The sequence below is a fragment of the Sebastes fasciatus genome, chromosome 10 (genome assembly GCF_043250625.1).
Source record: "Sebastes fasciatus isolate fSebFas1 chromosome 10, fSebFas1.pri, whole genome shotgun sequence".
NCBI classification, from domain to species: Eukaryota; Metazoa; Chordata; class Actinopteri; order Perciformes; family Sebastidae; genus Sebastes; species Sebastes fasciatus.
Window position 1 is genome coordinate 504,905 of NC_133804.1, and position 16,552 is coordinate 521,456.

The following is a 16,552-nucleotide window of genomic DNA, read 5'->3' on the forward strand; positions in this document are numbered from 1 at the left end:
CTGTGGACCCCACCAGAGCCACACAGCGAGAGGCTCCTCTAACAGACAATGAAACTGACATGCTAAAGTCAAAGATTGGACAAATATTGTGGGTAGCAAGACAGAGTATACCCGACATAATGTGTGACATATCTATCTTGGCATCCAGTACAAAGAATGCTACTGTTCAGACTCTGCACTGGGCAAACAAACTTATTAGAAAACTGAAATCAGAAGAGGTGACCTTGAGGTTTCAGGACTTGGGAAAAGACAGCTCCCTTAAACTGGTGGTGTTCAGTGATTCCTCAATGGGAAACCTTCCAGACGGAGGCACTCAAGGCGGACACCTGGTCATGCTGATGGGAGAGAATGGAAGATTCTCACCTATATGCTGGCAGTCAAAGAGGATCAGGAGAGTTGTCCGAAGTACTTTAGCAGGAGAAACTTTGGCACTTGCAGATGGCATCGACAGTGCAGTTTTCTTAGCTACTCTCTACTCAGAAGTTACCACAGGTGATTGCACACGTAACAATTTGCCCATTGTGTGTGTAACAGATAATCACTCTCTTCTTGATACTGTTAAGTCCACTAAATCAGTCACCGAAAAGAGACTTCGACTCGAAATCAGCAGTGTCAAGGAGCTCATCCACTCAGGGACTATCCAGCAGATCATGTGGTCAGCTACCAAGGAGCAGCTTGCTGACTGCTTGACTAAGACATCAGCACTTGTTCTACTGAGGGCTCTCAGTGAAGGTGTATACCGACTTAAAGACTGAATGGACTATACAACAAAAAAACCTTCTACCCCCTCAAACTGTTGTCGTTAAAGTTGCAGCTTTAAACCTGTGCATATGTTGAAGGTTTTAAATAACAGTAATGTTTGTTTTTCTTTAAAGAAAAAGGGGAGTTTGTTAAGTGCTTAGTTACCTACTGCGCATGTGTTGTGTATTACTTTGACGTTGTGTCGATGTGTTGGCAGTGGCCACTGTTGAGTAAAGTCCAACTATGCAAAGTTATCGTTGTAATTATTGAGTTAACACTGATGAGGTCTTCCACAGTATCAGTGTGCAGACTTGCCCTAACATCTGACTTAATCCTTTTTTTGTGATGAGAAGCCTCTCTCATAGAGTGAAGCCTCACTCTTAAACTGTGTTGAGCCACTAACAAGTTTAGAATTGCCTGCAACGGACGGACCACATTGCCTACAATAAACACACAGCATAGTGTTCCCCTTTGGTGCCCTTTAGTGTGTGATGCGCGTGAGGTAGGGGCGGCGTATGTGCACACGCAAAGATTTACACAGAACAGAGCTTTGATCTGCAATATCCAACGCTCTTATCGTGTTACCAAAATAGTAATGATCATGAACTCGCACAAATGCGACTAGGTAAAAATTGAGCTCGCACACTCCCAAAAAAAGGTTGCATATGCGATCATTTTGGTCGCAGTCCAGAGCCTTGATCAGTCCTTCCCCCTGTCCTCCATCAGTCAGTATCAGTCCTTCCTCCTGTCCTCTGTCCTTCATCCATCAGTATCAGTCCTTCCTCCTGTCCTCTGTCCTCCATCAGTCAGTATCAGTCCTTCTTCCTGTCCTCCATCAGCCAGTATCAGTCCTTCCTCCTGTACCCCTCCTTCAGTCAGTATCAGTCCGTTCTCCTGTCCTCCATTAGTCAGTAACAGGCCTTCCTCCTGTCCTCTGTCCTCCAGTCAGTAACAGTCCTTCCTCATGTCCTCTGTCCTCTATCAGTCAGTAACAGTCCTTCCTCCTGTCCTCCATCAGTCAGTTTCAGTCCTTCCTCCTGTCCTCTGTCCTCCATCAGTCAGTATCAGTCCTTCCTCCTGTCATCCATCAGTCAGTATCAGTCCTTCCTCCTGTCCTCTGTCCTCCATCAGTCAGTAACAGTCCTTCCTCCTGTCCTCTGCTGATGTCACTCACTGCTGCAGGTAACGTTAGGGCTGGGGGGGTGCTTTGTTTCAGCCAGCTGATCAGTTTACCAGTAAGATAAAAGACAAACTTACCTTAACAGTCAGACTACACAGCCTACAGCCAACTTTAGTTTCAGTCTTGTGTAGCCAAGGGTTACGCTGCTCCTATACTTTATGAAGATAATAAATTAATACCACGGAGCCTCCATAGTCTGCAGCCTCGTTAATAACAGCGCATCACCGCTACACGTCTTCCGTTCCTCCCTTCACAATAAACTCCCCGGACACTGAAACACAGCTTACTAGAGGGAACTAAAGTCATTCACAACTCCACTAGATAACTTACGCGTGTTTACAGTTAGCTGTTAGCCGATGAGCTAACGCGCTCTGGTTGTGTAAACAGCAGCGATGGACGACAGACTGCAGACAGAGCAGATTGAAACGTTGCTTTCCTACATGTTTAACCGTTTCATCTTGTTTATGCTTGTTCGACAGGTGTAATAACGTATCTTGGCTTTATACTTGCAAAGTTTTATTGCACTTACTAACAGTAACGAGTGTACCTCTCTGATCAGCTGTTCACTGACCTCCGCTGTCTGTGTTGATGTGTGTGGAGCTCCGACACAGAGAAGCAAGACCTATGGAAAGGAGGCTGGGTCACGGGCGGACATGGCTCTGGGGTTATAACACATGCTCAGTGTAACTGAAGCTGCGGCCGTGCGTTACGATTGGTTCAATTTCGGCGAGAGCAGACCAGATTTTCACACCAGGTACCTATAGATATGACGCGTACTCAGCCTCCTTCCAAAGGCCTCGCAGAGCAGCAGGTACGTAGTACCCATTATGTCCTGATATCGCGACTCAGTTTTTCATCTTGACGATGCATATCGTCATGTTTTTATATCCTAGTTAGTCTTTAGATGTCCTATATTTAAAAAACAAAAGAATGGCTGAACAAATAAATCTGAATCTAAAATTTGTCTTTGTAGTGATTATAAGCCAAAGTAAAATTGCCATGCAGATGAAGAGTACTTTCAGAATATGTGCAGAAATATCCAGACTGCAATCTAAACAAAGTATTTGATCAACAAAACATTTGTTAGATGCTTAAAGTAGCTCGTACCTGTTCCTGGAAAAAAGTAGTTCCCATATTTGTGGAAGGACACAGTCATGACGCGGTCAGTCAGGTAAAAGGCTTCCTGTACACCGTCACCATGGTGAATGTCTATGTCTATGTACAGAACCCTAGGGTGGTATCTGTAACACACCACACACACGCACACACACACACACACACACACAGTTGTAAAGAGAGAAATGGACACAGCAAACACTTGATAAATGTTATTTAGAGGAGTATCCTCTTACTTGAGTAGCTCCAGTATACTGATGACGATGTCATTGACGTAACAAAACCCAGACGCCTGCAAACACAGAAAGAGCATTTTATTCCTTTAACCATTTACAGCTAAATGTAATGAGCGTAGCAGAAAGTAATGACAACAATATACAGCACTTTGTTCAGACCTCAAATTTCTTGGCATGATGCAAACCTCCGGCCCAGTTGATGGCAATGTCACAGATCTGGGAAACAAAGTAAAATCACTATCAATTAAGCTCTTCCACACCTTGAGGGCGCAGACTTTACTTTTTTCAGAGGCTGTAGCAGGCTCAGTTTTGAAACTAGAAAACCTAAGGAATCCGCTGGTACCAGCCATGTCATTCCTGCATGTCGGGAAGAACGCTAAAATAACGCTACGAGGTTATGCAAAATTTTGGTGAGGAAAAACTGCCATGGCGATTTTCAAAGCGGTCCCTTGACATCTGACCTCAAGACATCGGAATGAAAATGAGTTCTATGCGTACCCACGAGTATCCCCTTTACAGACATGCCCACTTTATGATAATCACATGCAGTTTTTTGAATGCAGTACAAATGTGTTATTTTCGCCTGTTAAAATGGTGTGTTTGAATATTTCTGCATACTGGGGTCCCTAAACAGTGTTGAATTACATAAATTGGGTATGACTGTAAAGCTGAGACTCTTGTGGATCCGATGAGCCCAACTGTACTCATGTGTGATGATATTAGTCCCCAGAGGAGACATTTCATTGTAGTGAGACCATTTTTTTCAAACTTGATCTCATCGTAAAAAATGACCTGTGGATAACCAGTCTTGTGAAACTTTACAACAACAAAATAGAGACCTCGCATTCAGAGGATGGATGGATCAAACTAGAGACCTAGAGCATTCAGAGGATGAATCAGACTAGAGACCTAGAGCATTCAAAGGATGGATGGATCAAACTAGAGACCTAGAGCATTCAGAGGATGGATGGCTTTCCTAGGTATCCTGACAATAAGGGGGTTTCTGAGCAGTTTCCAGAACCGAAGTGCTCGCCATTCAATTGCCGAAAAATGCAATTCTTGCAGAAATCTCCAAATGACAAACATTTTTGAAACCAAATCACAGCATGACTTTTTCTATGGTGTTTCTCAAGGGCTTGGTTGGTGTCTTAATGTGGTATTTTGGAGGGTTTATTGATAATTTTTTTATCAATTCTCAAAGTGGTAAGAAATGGTTAAAATTAGCACCAAATCTGTGTAAAAAACGGCATCGACCCAAAGATCTCTGCAACAATTTATGAGACATAATAGAGCATGGGAATGGCCATCATATACTTCTATCATAATGTTCTAAACCCTTATACCCTTTCACAATTTATTTTAATTAATTAATCTCTAATTTATGACTAGAACAACTTGTCAGACAGTGCTTAGCGGCATCTCAAATTAATCTTCAGGTTTCCAGCTTTCAGATGATGTACACCACTTCTATGTGGCATCTACTGCTGACCTGCTATCTCCACCTAAAGACCCCCGTCTCTCTCCCTAAAAAGACAAAAATGGGTCTATTGTAAAGAGGAGTGGAGTGGAAAAGGTCACACAATCGCCATGAGTTTGTGGTCCTGACCAGACTATCAGTAGTGCAGCAGTTGTGTTGCAGTTAAACAAAGTGTTAATACTGTCTGAGTGATGTCCAGTGATTAATGCATCATCTGCTACACACATGTTCATCTATAATCATCACCAGCTCAGCAGTAGCCTCAGAGCAGAACAGGAAGTTAGCCTGGCTGCACCTGAAATAATAATATGCATTAACTCAGTGCCTGTGATGCTTGTGACAAGGGAACTGCCTAAATGGCACAGACTACTGATATCCACTGTGGGAATACTGACTTCAGTTGGGTAGGTGCGTGTTTGCATGTGTGTCTTACCTTGTGGTTGAGCTGTGTTGCTCCCTGTAAGGAGGCTCCTGTGTATCTCGAGCAAAACTCGAAAAGACCTGGAAACACAGGACTGAAACAAAAACACACAGGCACAACATGTTTTAGTTATGGTTTAGTCAGACCTCGAAAAACAGTGATCTGCAATCTGCTTATGAGGTGGAGAATCATGCATCTAACACTCTAAACTACCGGAATTCTATAACTACTAGAATGGCCATATCGGTCAGAGCGGTTCATACATTATTCTCAAATAATTTTAATAATCAACATATAATCTAAGAATAAATGGATCTGTAATGCTAGGATAGGTAATAATAAACATCAGAACTCAAAATTGGGGGAAAAATTGACTTTTTTATCCGATTGCTGATGAATGTTATTATTAAAATATGCTCTACTTTGGGTCTGATGCAGCTGCCTCTCTCTGTCTGTAGTCATCGCTCTCTAGTCATACTCAATGTCCCGCCCACAGCACTATCTGATTGGTTACACATCACGAGTAATAGCCTATCAACACTGAAGGCTAGTATTGTCAAAGCTTCTCCGGAGAGCGAGCGGAGCTGTGTGTTGAACGGAAGACAGCAGTTATTGATAAAGTTGCAATAAAACACCACTGAATGTCACAGAAATATACACAGTAGGGATGGAACGGTTCAGTTAAAAAATCTGAACCGTTCGGTTCGCTAGTCACGGTTCTCTAGTCATGGTTCGGACGTGTATGAATTGTTCGGTTCATTTGAAATAAGTTATGAGGCCGATTGTGTATTTTTTCATGTAGAGTTCGGCTCCCGTACATTGTCACACTAGAAATCAAGGCCTATTGAAGGAGGCTGGGACACGGGCGGACATGGGCTTGATGTACGGGGTTTAACACATGCGCAGTGTAACTGAAGCTGCGGTCGTGCGTTGCTATTGGCTCAATTTCGGGGAGTGCAGACCAGATTTTACTGCGCATGTGTTGATGAAGCGTGACCCAGCCTCCTTCACGGATGAAGTGAAGAGTGCGGCTGTCAGTCAGTTTAGGAAATGGCGAGGGGACAAGATAAAGTCCAATTAGAGGATCCACCAGCATCGTTTGGCTCTGCTGTATGGGAGCATTACGGATTTAGTGTGACCATGGAAATGACGGAACAAAAATGATGGATAAAACGGCGACTGTGTGAGCACTGTGCAACACGTGAGTTATGCTAGCGGCAACACTTCGGATAGGAAAGAGCAGCTCCTCCCCGCAGTATTTAAACAGCCTCTACATGCAGACTCAGACAGGGTAAAAACACAACTACAGCATCGGGGAGGTTTATAGTGAAAGATATGCTGCCTTATGCAGTCATGGAGGACGCTGGATATAAGCATATGATTAACGTAACGTTACTTGTGCTATAATATTCTCTCACGCCGACACTTAAGCAACACAGTAATTCCATCAGCACAATCCCTGTCATGTGTTTTATATTTATTCATTATTTTTAAATAACACGGTGGCACCAATCCAACCGTATTCCTCCAAATACTGCACTTTGTGAGTGGAAAAACTAATCTTTCATTAAGAGCTGATAATCAGGGAATTGAGACATATGTTAAACTGTTCTTTTTTTTAAGTATAGTTCTGCTTGTGTTGAGCTTATGCTTCAATTTATGTTGATGGCCTTAGTCTATAATTACATCATATTTATATGAAAATAACAAAGCTGCATTTTTTGTTTGCACTAATGACTCTAGAACATCCATCCATCCATCCATCTTCAACCGCTTATCCGGGATCGGGTCGCGGGGGCAACAGCTCCAGCAGGGGACCCCAAACTTCCCTTTCCCGGGCCACATTAACCAGCTCTGACTGGGGGATCCCGAGGCGTTCCCAGGCCAGAGTAGAGATATAGTCTCTCCATCTAGTCCTGGGTCTTCCCCGTGGTCTCCTCCCAGCTGGTCGTGCCTGGAACACCTCCCAAGGGAGGCGCCCAGGAGGCATCCGTGCTAGATGCCCGAACCACCTCAACTGGCTCCTTTCGACGCAAAGGAGCAAGGACTCTACTCCGAGTCCCTCACGGATGACTGAGCTTCTTACCCTATCTCTAAGGGAGACGCCAGCCACCCTCCTGAGGAAACCCATTTCGGCCGCTTGCACCCGCGACCTCGTTCTTTCGGTCATGACCCAACCCTCATGACCATAGGTGAGAGTAGGAACGAAGATTGAACGGTAGATCGAGAGCTTTGCCTTCCGGCTCAGCTCTCTTTTCGTCACAACGGTGCGGTAAAGCGAATGCAATACCGCCCCTGCTGCTCCGATTCTCCGACCAATCTCACGTTCCATCGTCCCCTCACTCGCGAACAAGACCCCGAGATACTTAAACTCCTTCACTTGGGGTAAGGACTCATTCCCTACCCGGAGTAGGCAAACCACCGGTTTCCTGCTGAGAACCATGGCCTCAGATTTAGAGGTGCTGATTCTCATCCCGACTGCGTCACACTCGGCTGCGAACCGATCCAGTGAGTGCTGGAGGTCGCAGACCGATGATGCCAACAGGACCACATCATCTGCAAAAAGCAGCGATGAGATCCTCAGCACACCGATCTGCAAACCCTCCTCCACCCGACTACGCCTCGATATCCTGTCCATGAATATCACGAACAGGATTGGTGACAAAGCGCAGCCCTGGCGGAGGCCAACCCCCACCGGAAACGAGTCCGACTTATTGCCGAGGATCCGAACACAGCTCTCGCTTTGGGCGTACAGGGATTGGATGGCCCTGAGAAGTGCCCCCCTCACCCCATACTCCCGCAGCACCCCCCACAGTATCTCCCGGGGGACCCGGTCATATGCCTTCTCCAAGTCCACAAAACACATGTAGACTGGATGGGCATACTCCCAGGCCCCCTCCAGGATCCTTGCGAGAGTGAAAAGCTGGTCCGTTGTTCCACGGCCAGGACGGAATCCGCATTGTTCCTCTTCGATCTGAGGTTCGACTCTAGAACAGCTATTCATTATTACCTTCTTCAAAATCCGACGGCCGCCATTATGTTTTTCAGAGGTTAGCAGGCGGGTTTTAAAGCTAGAGGAAGGATATTGGAATGATATGAAACTAAAAATCTTAATGAATCCCTTGATCCCAACCATGCCATGCTAGCTTTTCAGGAAGGATGATAAATAACACTTCAAAAGTACGCTAAATTTTGGAGAGGAAAAACTGGCATGGCCATTTTCAAAGGGGTCCCTTGACCTCTGACCTCAAGATATGTGAATAAAAATGGGTTCTATGGGTACCCACGAGTCTCCCCTTTACAGATATATACTGTATGTCTCGGATGCAAAATGGAGCATTTTTTAAAATGAAAAGTGATGCAGGAGACAACCCTGCATCAGTAAAAGCTCCAAAGCGTGTGCTGAGGAAATATGACCCTGAATAGTTTGGATTCATAATAGCAGGGAGTGATGGGTGAGGGTAAGCTGAATATTTGGATCATTACACCTGACAGTAGCATAACACATATTTATAGCCAAGTTTGTAATTTATTTGGGAAGGTGGTCCTCGGAATTATCTTAACAATCAGAAGTGGGCCTCAAGTTTCAAAAGGTTGAGAACCCCTGCTGTAGAAGACCTATTCTTTCAATAAAGATTTGACAATGAAGAAGTGTTGATGTTCTTTATGGAAGCCATACTTTTGTTCAGGCAAACATTTGTTAACTTATTTTTGCAAAATAAATGAAAAGCATGTTGAAATCAGAACATGGCCTCCTCGCTGTACCATAAATGTACCGAACCGAACCCAAAACCGTGACCCCAAAACCGTGATATGAACCCAACCGTGAATTTTGTGAACCGCTCCACCCCTAATACACAGTAAGAGTAATTCAAACACACAGTGTTTCCGCTGGTACCGTTTCCCTGTCACAGTAAAAAAAGAAAAAGTGGATATTCAGTGCTATAAGGCAGCCTAAGAGAAAGGCAAGAAGAGGAGGAGAGAATAAGACGGCGCCGGGACACGGTCGAGAGATGTGACCCATGACCAGATTATTTTATGTTTATAAAAATGCAGCACAGTGAGGATAGAGACATTTCATACATCAATGGGCCCGATGGGCATTCAACCCGTGCTGGACCCGTTCAGAGACGCCAGTCTGCAGTGTAGTTCATACACTTCACTGATAAACCAGAGAACTGTGCAGTAACAATGAGTTTCGTGATCAATGAAAGGTTTTCATCACATCTACACTTTAGTTCTTTCTCTCTCTCTCTCTATCTTATACCTGGGCGTCTATGTGGGAAACAGTGATATTGCATACGGTCAATATGACCGCTAGCCATTCAAGGCAGAAATACTCATAACTATTTTGTGTTTTGAAATTTAAACACATAGGAAAAGTTACATGGGTTTTGTTTCAACCAAGTTCAGCTTGAAAATTTCGAGATATCAAAATGTCCTGGTTACAAAGGAAATGAGACAAATAAGACCTGATATTTCATGACTATGAAACCATGGGGATTTTGAATAGCCCCCACCACAACTCTGACTCCAACACAAACTCCATGGAAACACAAAAAAAAAAGTTATATCTAGTGGGGCTTCACTAGATATAAAACAGTCTTGCAATACAGACATGTGACCATCCTCGGGGGGAACACTAAGATTGACATGGCCAGGCCTTTGGTTCATGGAGGAACCTCGTTTGGTTTTGGGTATAAAAACGGACCCCGAGCTGCCAAACTTCCTATTGAACAGGTAAGCTTAAATTACTGCTAAGCATGTGAATTATTACATAGTGATATTGTGGTTTTAGCTGTCGGTCACAGTCTCGTGTGTCGCCTCACTGTTTTCACCAATGCTTGTTCGCATCTACATAGTGCAAGCTCAAGCGTGAGCGCGAGCAACAGGACGCTGACTGTCGCTGACTTAACGGACACTGGTGTCACTGTTAACAAGCAATTTCTGATTCTCACAGAGAGTTACAATTTTACAGGCATGAAAAATACAGGCATAAAAAATTCTAAAACAAACCATTTTTATGAAAAGACATGTACTCACCAGTCATCTCCAACATTGAATGTGTTGAGGCTCTTAGTGAAGCCCTGCATGTTATTGGGGCTGACCTTCTGTAGGAAGTCTATGTAGTCTTCAGAGTGGAACCGACACATGTCGTGCTGAGACGCTTTGTATGGTTTGAACACCTAAATAAAAAAGCAAATTTGATAAAGTACAGTATGACATTTTGTGTTAGTTTACAATCCTGATTTTAGTGTTTTCCATTTTGAATCAAAAGAGTGAGCAAATGTTATTTCAATGACAAAGGCATCAGCAGGGTCTGAATTAGGGCTAAAAGATTTTGAAAAGAATATCTAATTTAGGGACGCACCGATCTGACTTTTTCGGTCCCGATAGCGATACCTGGGCTTTGGGTATCGGCCGATACCGAGTACGATCCGATACCGATGTTTAATTAATAAGTTGTATGTCTCACTGTGTGGAAGTGACTGGATCCTTCTTTTATGTGTAAGGCAACATCAGGCTGGACTTAAAGGTCTCATATTATGCTCATTTCCAGGTTCATAGATGTACTTTAATGTTGCACTAGAACATTTTTACATGCTGCAATGTTCAAAAAAACCTTTATTCTTCTCATACTGTAGCCTGAGTCTACCTGCCTCAGAGCCTAATTCAGCCTCTGTCTGCCTGATTCAAAGCCTGTCTCCTCCCACTCTGCTCTGATTGGTCAGCGTTTTCTGTCAATCAAACGTCCTCAACAACACAGCATCACAGCGTCACAGTGCTCACAGTCTGAGTGCAAGGAGAGAGAAGCAGAAGAGTAAAATAAACTACTTTAAAGTTTATAAACCAGAAACTTCACCCAGCGCACGTTACCGGAGGAATCTGATCAGAAATCGGCGACACATGATGAACATCTGCGGTCCAGATTCCAGGTTTTCCTGACGGTTTTTCTCAGGTAAATAATGCTATTTATAGCTCTGTTAGTTAGCTCAGTGTTTACCTTATGCATCAACTCTGTAAACCGTAAACACACACTCTGTTTTACGTGTGTCTTTACAGATCCATCTGTGAGAAATGACCGATAGAATCATCCCAGAGGAGAGCAGATAGCTGAGAGCAGATAGCTGTGAGCAGATAGCTGAGAGCAGATAGCTGTGAGCAGATGGGAGATACAGAGCTAACCCGTTAGCATGTAGCTAGTTCATTATTTATGGTAAAAGACACCTGATAAATGTATGGAAGATCAGAGTAATGGTATATTATTTACAGTAGAAGCTGTCTCTGTGTTATCATGACTACAGACCACCGGAGCTTAGTTTACTGTAGTTTACCAGAGCTGAAGACTTTCTCCTGTACCATGTCACATAACTAACTAACTAACAGGTGAGATGATTACAAATGCTGTGAATAATTAATATTGTCATCTGTCTACTCAAATAAAGTTTGACTGTGAAACAGAAATGTGTTGTGTTGATTACAGTCACTACTACCTGTACTCTTCTACATGCATGACATCAAATATATATAATATATAAATATCAGCTGTTTAAACATTGTAATTACATAAAGCCTTTGTGAAAGAACATGTTATATTTAGATGATGGGAGTACATGAAGCCTGTTCTGCTGGTTCTTGCAGACTAACAGTAGGAGCTACGTTGCTCAAGTTCGGTTGAGGAGGAGAGACAGTGACGCGCTGTGGGGCGGGGTCAGCTACTGAAGGTTCTCTCTGGTTCGACCAGGAAACCCTTACATGGCTTGCAATTCTCTAATGACATCAGAAGAGAAGGAAAAAAAGCGAATTGATTTTCTACACCCATTTCCGGACAAACGGAGCAGGAGAAAAAGAGAGAGGATGGTCTTTTATGATACTATGGTGGCCTGTAGACACACTGGGGACAGATATTGATGTTTAAAAGACATGGAAAAGTGCATTTTGCATAATAGGTGACCTTTAAATATTGTTTTCCTAACTCTGTAAAACAAAATGTAACAAATAAAAAGGTAGATGTAAATTTACTGAATTCTTATGTATTATTAAAATAATAAATTTTACATGGATATGTCATCTATGGTGTACGGTCGAAGACCTGTTCCATATATAAAGTGTCTCGAGATAACTTCTGTTATGGTTTGACGCTATATCAAAATAAATTTAATTGAATCTCACCAATATACATATTGTATTTTATATTGTATTATCTTATATATTTTTTATATTTATATTGTATTCTCTTTTTTTATTGTATTATCTTTTCATTAGCACCTATGGGGCTGTCACAATCTAATTTTGTTGTACTACACAATGACAATAAAGGGCTTGAATCCAAATCATATAACAGTAACTTGGTAAAAAATCCTCAAAATGAACCGGAATTACAATTCAAGTATAAACCTTTTTATTACAGCAACAAATTGGTCACAACTTAAACAGGAATTCAAATTCCAGTATATAATATACAGTATATAGTGTATACATAAAGAATTGAATTAAACAGGACGATTCCATTGTCACCGATACCCGATCCAGCTATTTGAGTCAGTATCGACCCAATATCCGATCCGGTATCGGTGCATCCCGAATCTAATTGCAATTATTTTTTACTGATATTGCAATTGCGATATGATTTGCAATATTAGAGGGAATAATATTGTTTACATCATTATTCTCATTTTCATTAAAAAACATTAAAATGATTATGGTGTGAATTTTGCAGGGATCTGTACCAAACAAAGATGTTTTCTTAAGTCTGTAGAATATGATGTGTAGACCAGGACATCTCTGCAGTATGACAATATTTACTTCAAAATGGTATTTTGACTCACATTTCAACTTTAACAAATATTCTGCTTCCTGCGATTTGAAATGCAGTAGGTCAATTTCAATAAAATTTTGATTAATTGTGCAACCCTAGTCTGAATCTGTAACACCATCTCTCTGTACTGCTCACCATCATTTTCTTGTAGAGTCCATAATGCAACACCAGACTGTGAGTCAGAGACAGACGGTGAGGCTTCATGGGGTGGCCGGCACCTGGCAGAGACATACAGTTTCAATATTATAGTACAGATAATTCACTAATGCATTCAGAGTGTATTAGAGTGACTTCCATGACACCAAATATTGAAATAAGTCATCTGGATTTCATATATACACTAAGCAGACTAATAATGGTTAAATCACTACTGACAGAACGACATGGTTGTATTTGTTACACTTATAACAAATAGGATTACGACCAGTGGTGGAAAGTAAGTAAGTACATTTACTCAAGTACTATACTTAAGTACAATTTAAGATACTTGTACTTGACTTGAGCATTCTCATGTTCGACTACTTCTACTTCTACTACATCTCAGATTTTTACTCCAACACATTTATCTGATACCTTTCTGACAGATTCATATTTTACAAACAAATGTGATTAGTTTATAAAATATGATACTGTACTACTATCCAACAGTTCATAAAATAGTTTAAATTTGCTCAACCTCCACCAGCTGTCACATTAAAATGCTGCTTAAAGCAGCTGCTTAAAGCATGATGCTACAAAGCATCAGTAATAATATTCAGATAATATGATATATAATAATCTAAACTCCCTGAAAGGGACAATTCTGCCCAACAAGTACTTTTACTTTAATACTTTAAGTATATTTTGATGCTAATACTTTTGTACTTTTACTTAAGAAAGATTTTGATTGCAGGAATTTTATTTGTAACAGAGCATTTCTAAACTGTGGTATTAGTACTTTTACTTAAGTAAAAGCTCTGAATACTTCTTCCACCACTGACTACGACAAAATTAAAATGCACAACGCATCTACATTTCAGGCTATTTTTATGGATAGTGTGCAGTTATACGACTATAAGATACGTTCTCTCTTTAAAAAGAATCAATATCAAGTGAATGTGCAAAAACAGCAGAAAGTATGTCGTGTGTGTATGCTGTTGACTTCTTTGAAATATTCTTCAGGTCTGATGTTTTCTATATTGTTTATCCTATGAGCATTTCAGTTTGAAGTTCCAAAGCAAGTGTCGTCGCGGTGCATACTGTCGGAGATAACACAAGGTGTTATTCGATATTATTATAATAAGGTGCGATCTTCTTTGATTTCACTTCATCTGTCTGACGTTACAAGCAATGCTCCTTTAATGGAAGGCAACCTGCAATTACTATGAACGCACCATTGTAAAGCGTTAAAGTTACTGTGGGAACTACCAAGACAGCTCAGGCAGATATGTGCAAACTGTCTACCGGAACATTTAATAATATATATAATAAATGACAATACAGATAAGAACATTTAATAATATATATAATAAATGACAATACAGATAAGAACATTTAATATTATATATAATAAATGACTATACAGAGAACAAGTAGCTGACGCTAGCTAGCTAAGCTAACCAGATGCATTGACATTTGTACAAAATGTAGCGATAAATAGGAAATTGTGCTATGGTAAAAACATGCCCAACAGACGTCCACATGCACAAAGAGCGCGTGAAATGCTTCAAATTAAATATTTGAGCCCATCTCTGAAGTGATTAGCATGTAGCATGTAGCCAGCTTGCATTAGCACCATTCCCCTGTGTAGGCCGGTTCGCTCCGATAACCAAACTCACCATAATGAAAGTTGCCCACGTCTGGGTCATAAAAATACGATGTTCTATTGTTCATTCTGAAAGAAATATCTTCGGACTTTTTTTGCAAAACTATGACTGTTCTTGCAGCTATAAAACCCACATTGTTCTTTCAATTAGCAGATAGCCGCCATGCTAAACAGCGACCTGGCTACGTCATCAGACGGGGACAGCAATGACAGAGAGGGAGGGGGGGCGAGGAGGAGGAGGAGGAGGAGGAAAAAAGAACGTTGACTTTTATGAATTGATATGAAATAAGAGATAAACTGATAGAACTTTTAGTACCCGGCCCGGGTTGGATTTGTTTTTCATTTTTTTGATTCAGAAACCAAAAACGACAAAACGGACGTTTTTCGTTTTTGAATTCCAAACGAATTACGGATTATCCGATGATACCCAGACCTTCGAGGGACAAGCCAGGGTTTATGGAAAAATGTATTGAGAGCAACAAAAGTATGGGGACAGCTGGTCCTTCAGGGGCAGCATATTACACAAGTGCATTTCTCAGTACTATTCATTTACATATAAAGTACAGAATAAACACATATTTAGGCTACATGTCAGAAACAGATATCTGTTGGCAAAAAACTGCCTTTAAACTGCTGCCTGATTTTGTAAAATCCAATACAGCCAGGGATAGACAAGTCTACGTAAGCCTGACCTTTATCATGAATGTTTACTGTAAACACAGGTGAAATAAACTAAAGTGCTTCATATTTCTTTTAATGGCATATTGCCTGTTTATATGAATTATAAATGCCTACGTTTGTCGTTGTGAAATGATAAAAGTGTTACGATCAGTGTAGTTTTGGACCCAAATGCAGACACAGACGATGGTGGCAGTTGGAACAAAAAGGCTTTATTGCCAAAAAGCAGGAATATTTGGCAGAATGAATGAATAGGTGACGAGGCGGGCCTGAGCAGGCAGGCAGGCAGGCAGGCGGTGATCCTAGGCACAGGAGAACAAACATTAGAGGCATGAACGAGATCAAAAAGACTATGAACAAGATTTCTAGCAAGAACAAACTAAGAGGCCGAGGCGAAACTACCACTTGGGTTGAGTCAACGATCTGGCGCTGAACGTCTGGAGGTCCGGGGTATTTCAGCTGAGGTGGATGAATGGATGAACTGCAGCTGCGCAGGTTGATCAGGTGCATTGATTACATCAGTGCGGGAGAGAGGCCAGAGGCTGTTTTCGAAACCGCATACTGCATACTACTGAGGAGCGCAGTATGCAGTATACAGTACATACTGTATACTGCGTTCCTCAGTAGTATGCAGTATGTGACAGTTAAAGTGATGTATTTAGCAGTATGCTAGACGAGGCTTAAGCCTTCAAACCAGCTCTTAAGGCACAGGACAAAAAAACTAACTTGTACCACTATTACAATATTATCAAAAAATACAACTTTGATTTTGTTGTTTATGTTGTGCTTGTTTACTTTATAAGATACTGCAGGTTTAAACTATTTATTCTGACAGCTCATAAAGAAGTCCGACAAACAGGATCATCAACGAGGAGAGACGGGAAATATAAAACATTCATCCACAACGTTTACTTTACTCAAACTGCTTTTTCAGTTACAGCAAAAGGACTGATTTCCCTCCAGATATTAGAGAAATGTTAAAAAAGTGTCATGTTGTCTCAGCAGTAATCTCTCTGCCCCGTCAGAAGCTGCTCTTTCCCTCTCCTCTTCTCTCTCCTCTTCCTCTCCTCTCATCTTCTC

The 16,552-nt window shown here is 41.6% G+C and overlaps 1 protein-coding gene across 1 annotated transcript in view; it reads right to left on the reverse strand.

Moving 5' to 3' along the window:
* hdac3 (histone deacetylase 3) overlaps positions 1–14,997 on the reverse strand; it is a 43,291-nt gene extending 28,294 nt beyond the window's left edge. The window contains exons 1-7 of the mRNA XM_074647685.1: positions 14,808–14,997; positions 13,126–13,208; positions 10,215–10,357; positions 5,184–5,265; positions 3,433–3,489; positions 3,274–3,329; positions 3,029–3,162 (exon numbers count right to left, since the gene is read on the reverse strand). Coding sequence (XP_074503786.1) covers positions 3,029–3,162; positions 3,274–3,329; positions 3,433–3,489; positions 5,184–5,265; positions 10,215–10,357; positions 13,126–13,208; positions 14,808–14,862 — 610 coding nt within the window. The 5' untranslated portion in view covers positions 14,863–14,997. The remainder of the gene's footprint in view (positions 1–3,028; positions 3,163–3,273; positions 3,330–3,432; positions 3,490–5,183; positions 5,266–10,214; positions 10,358–13,125; positions 13,209–14,807) is intronic.
* Positions 14,998–16,552: the final 1,555 nt, after the last annotated feature.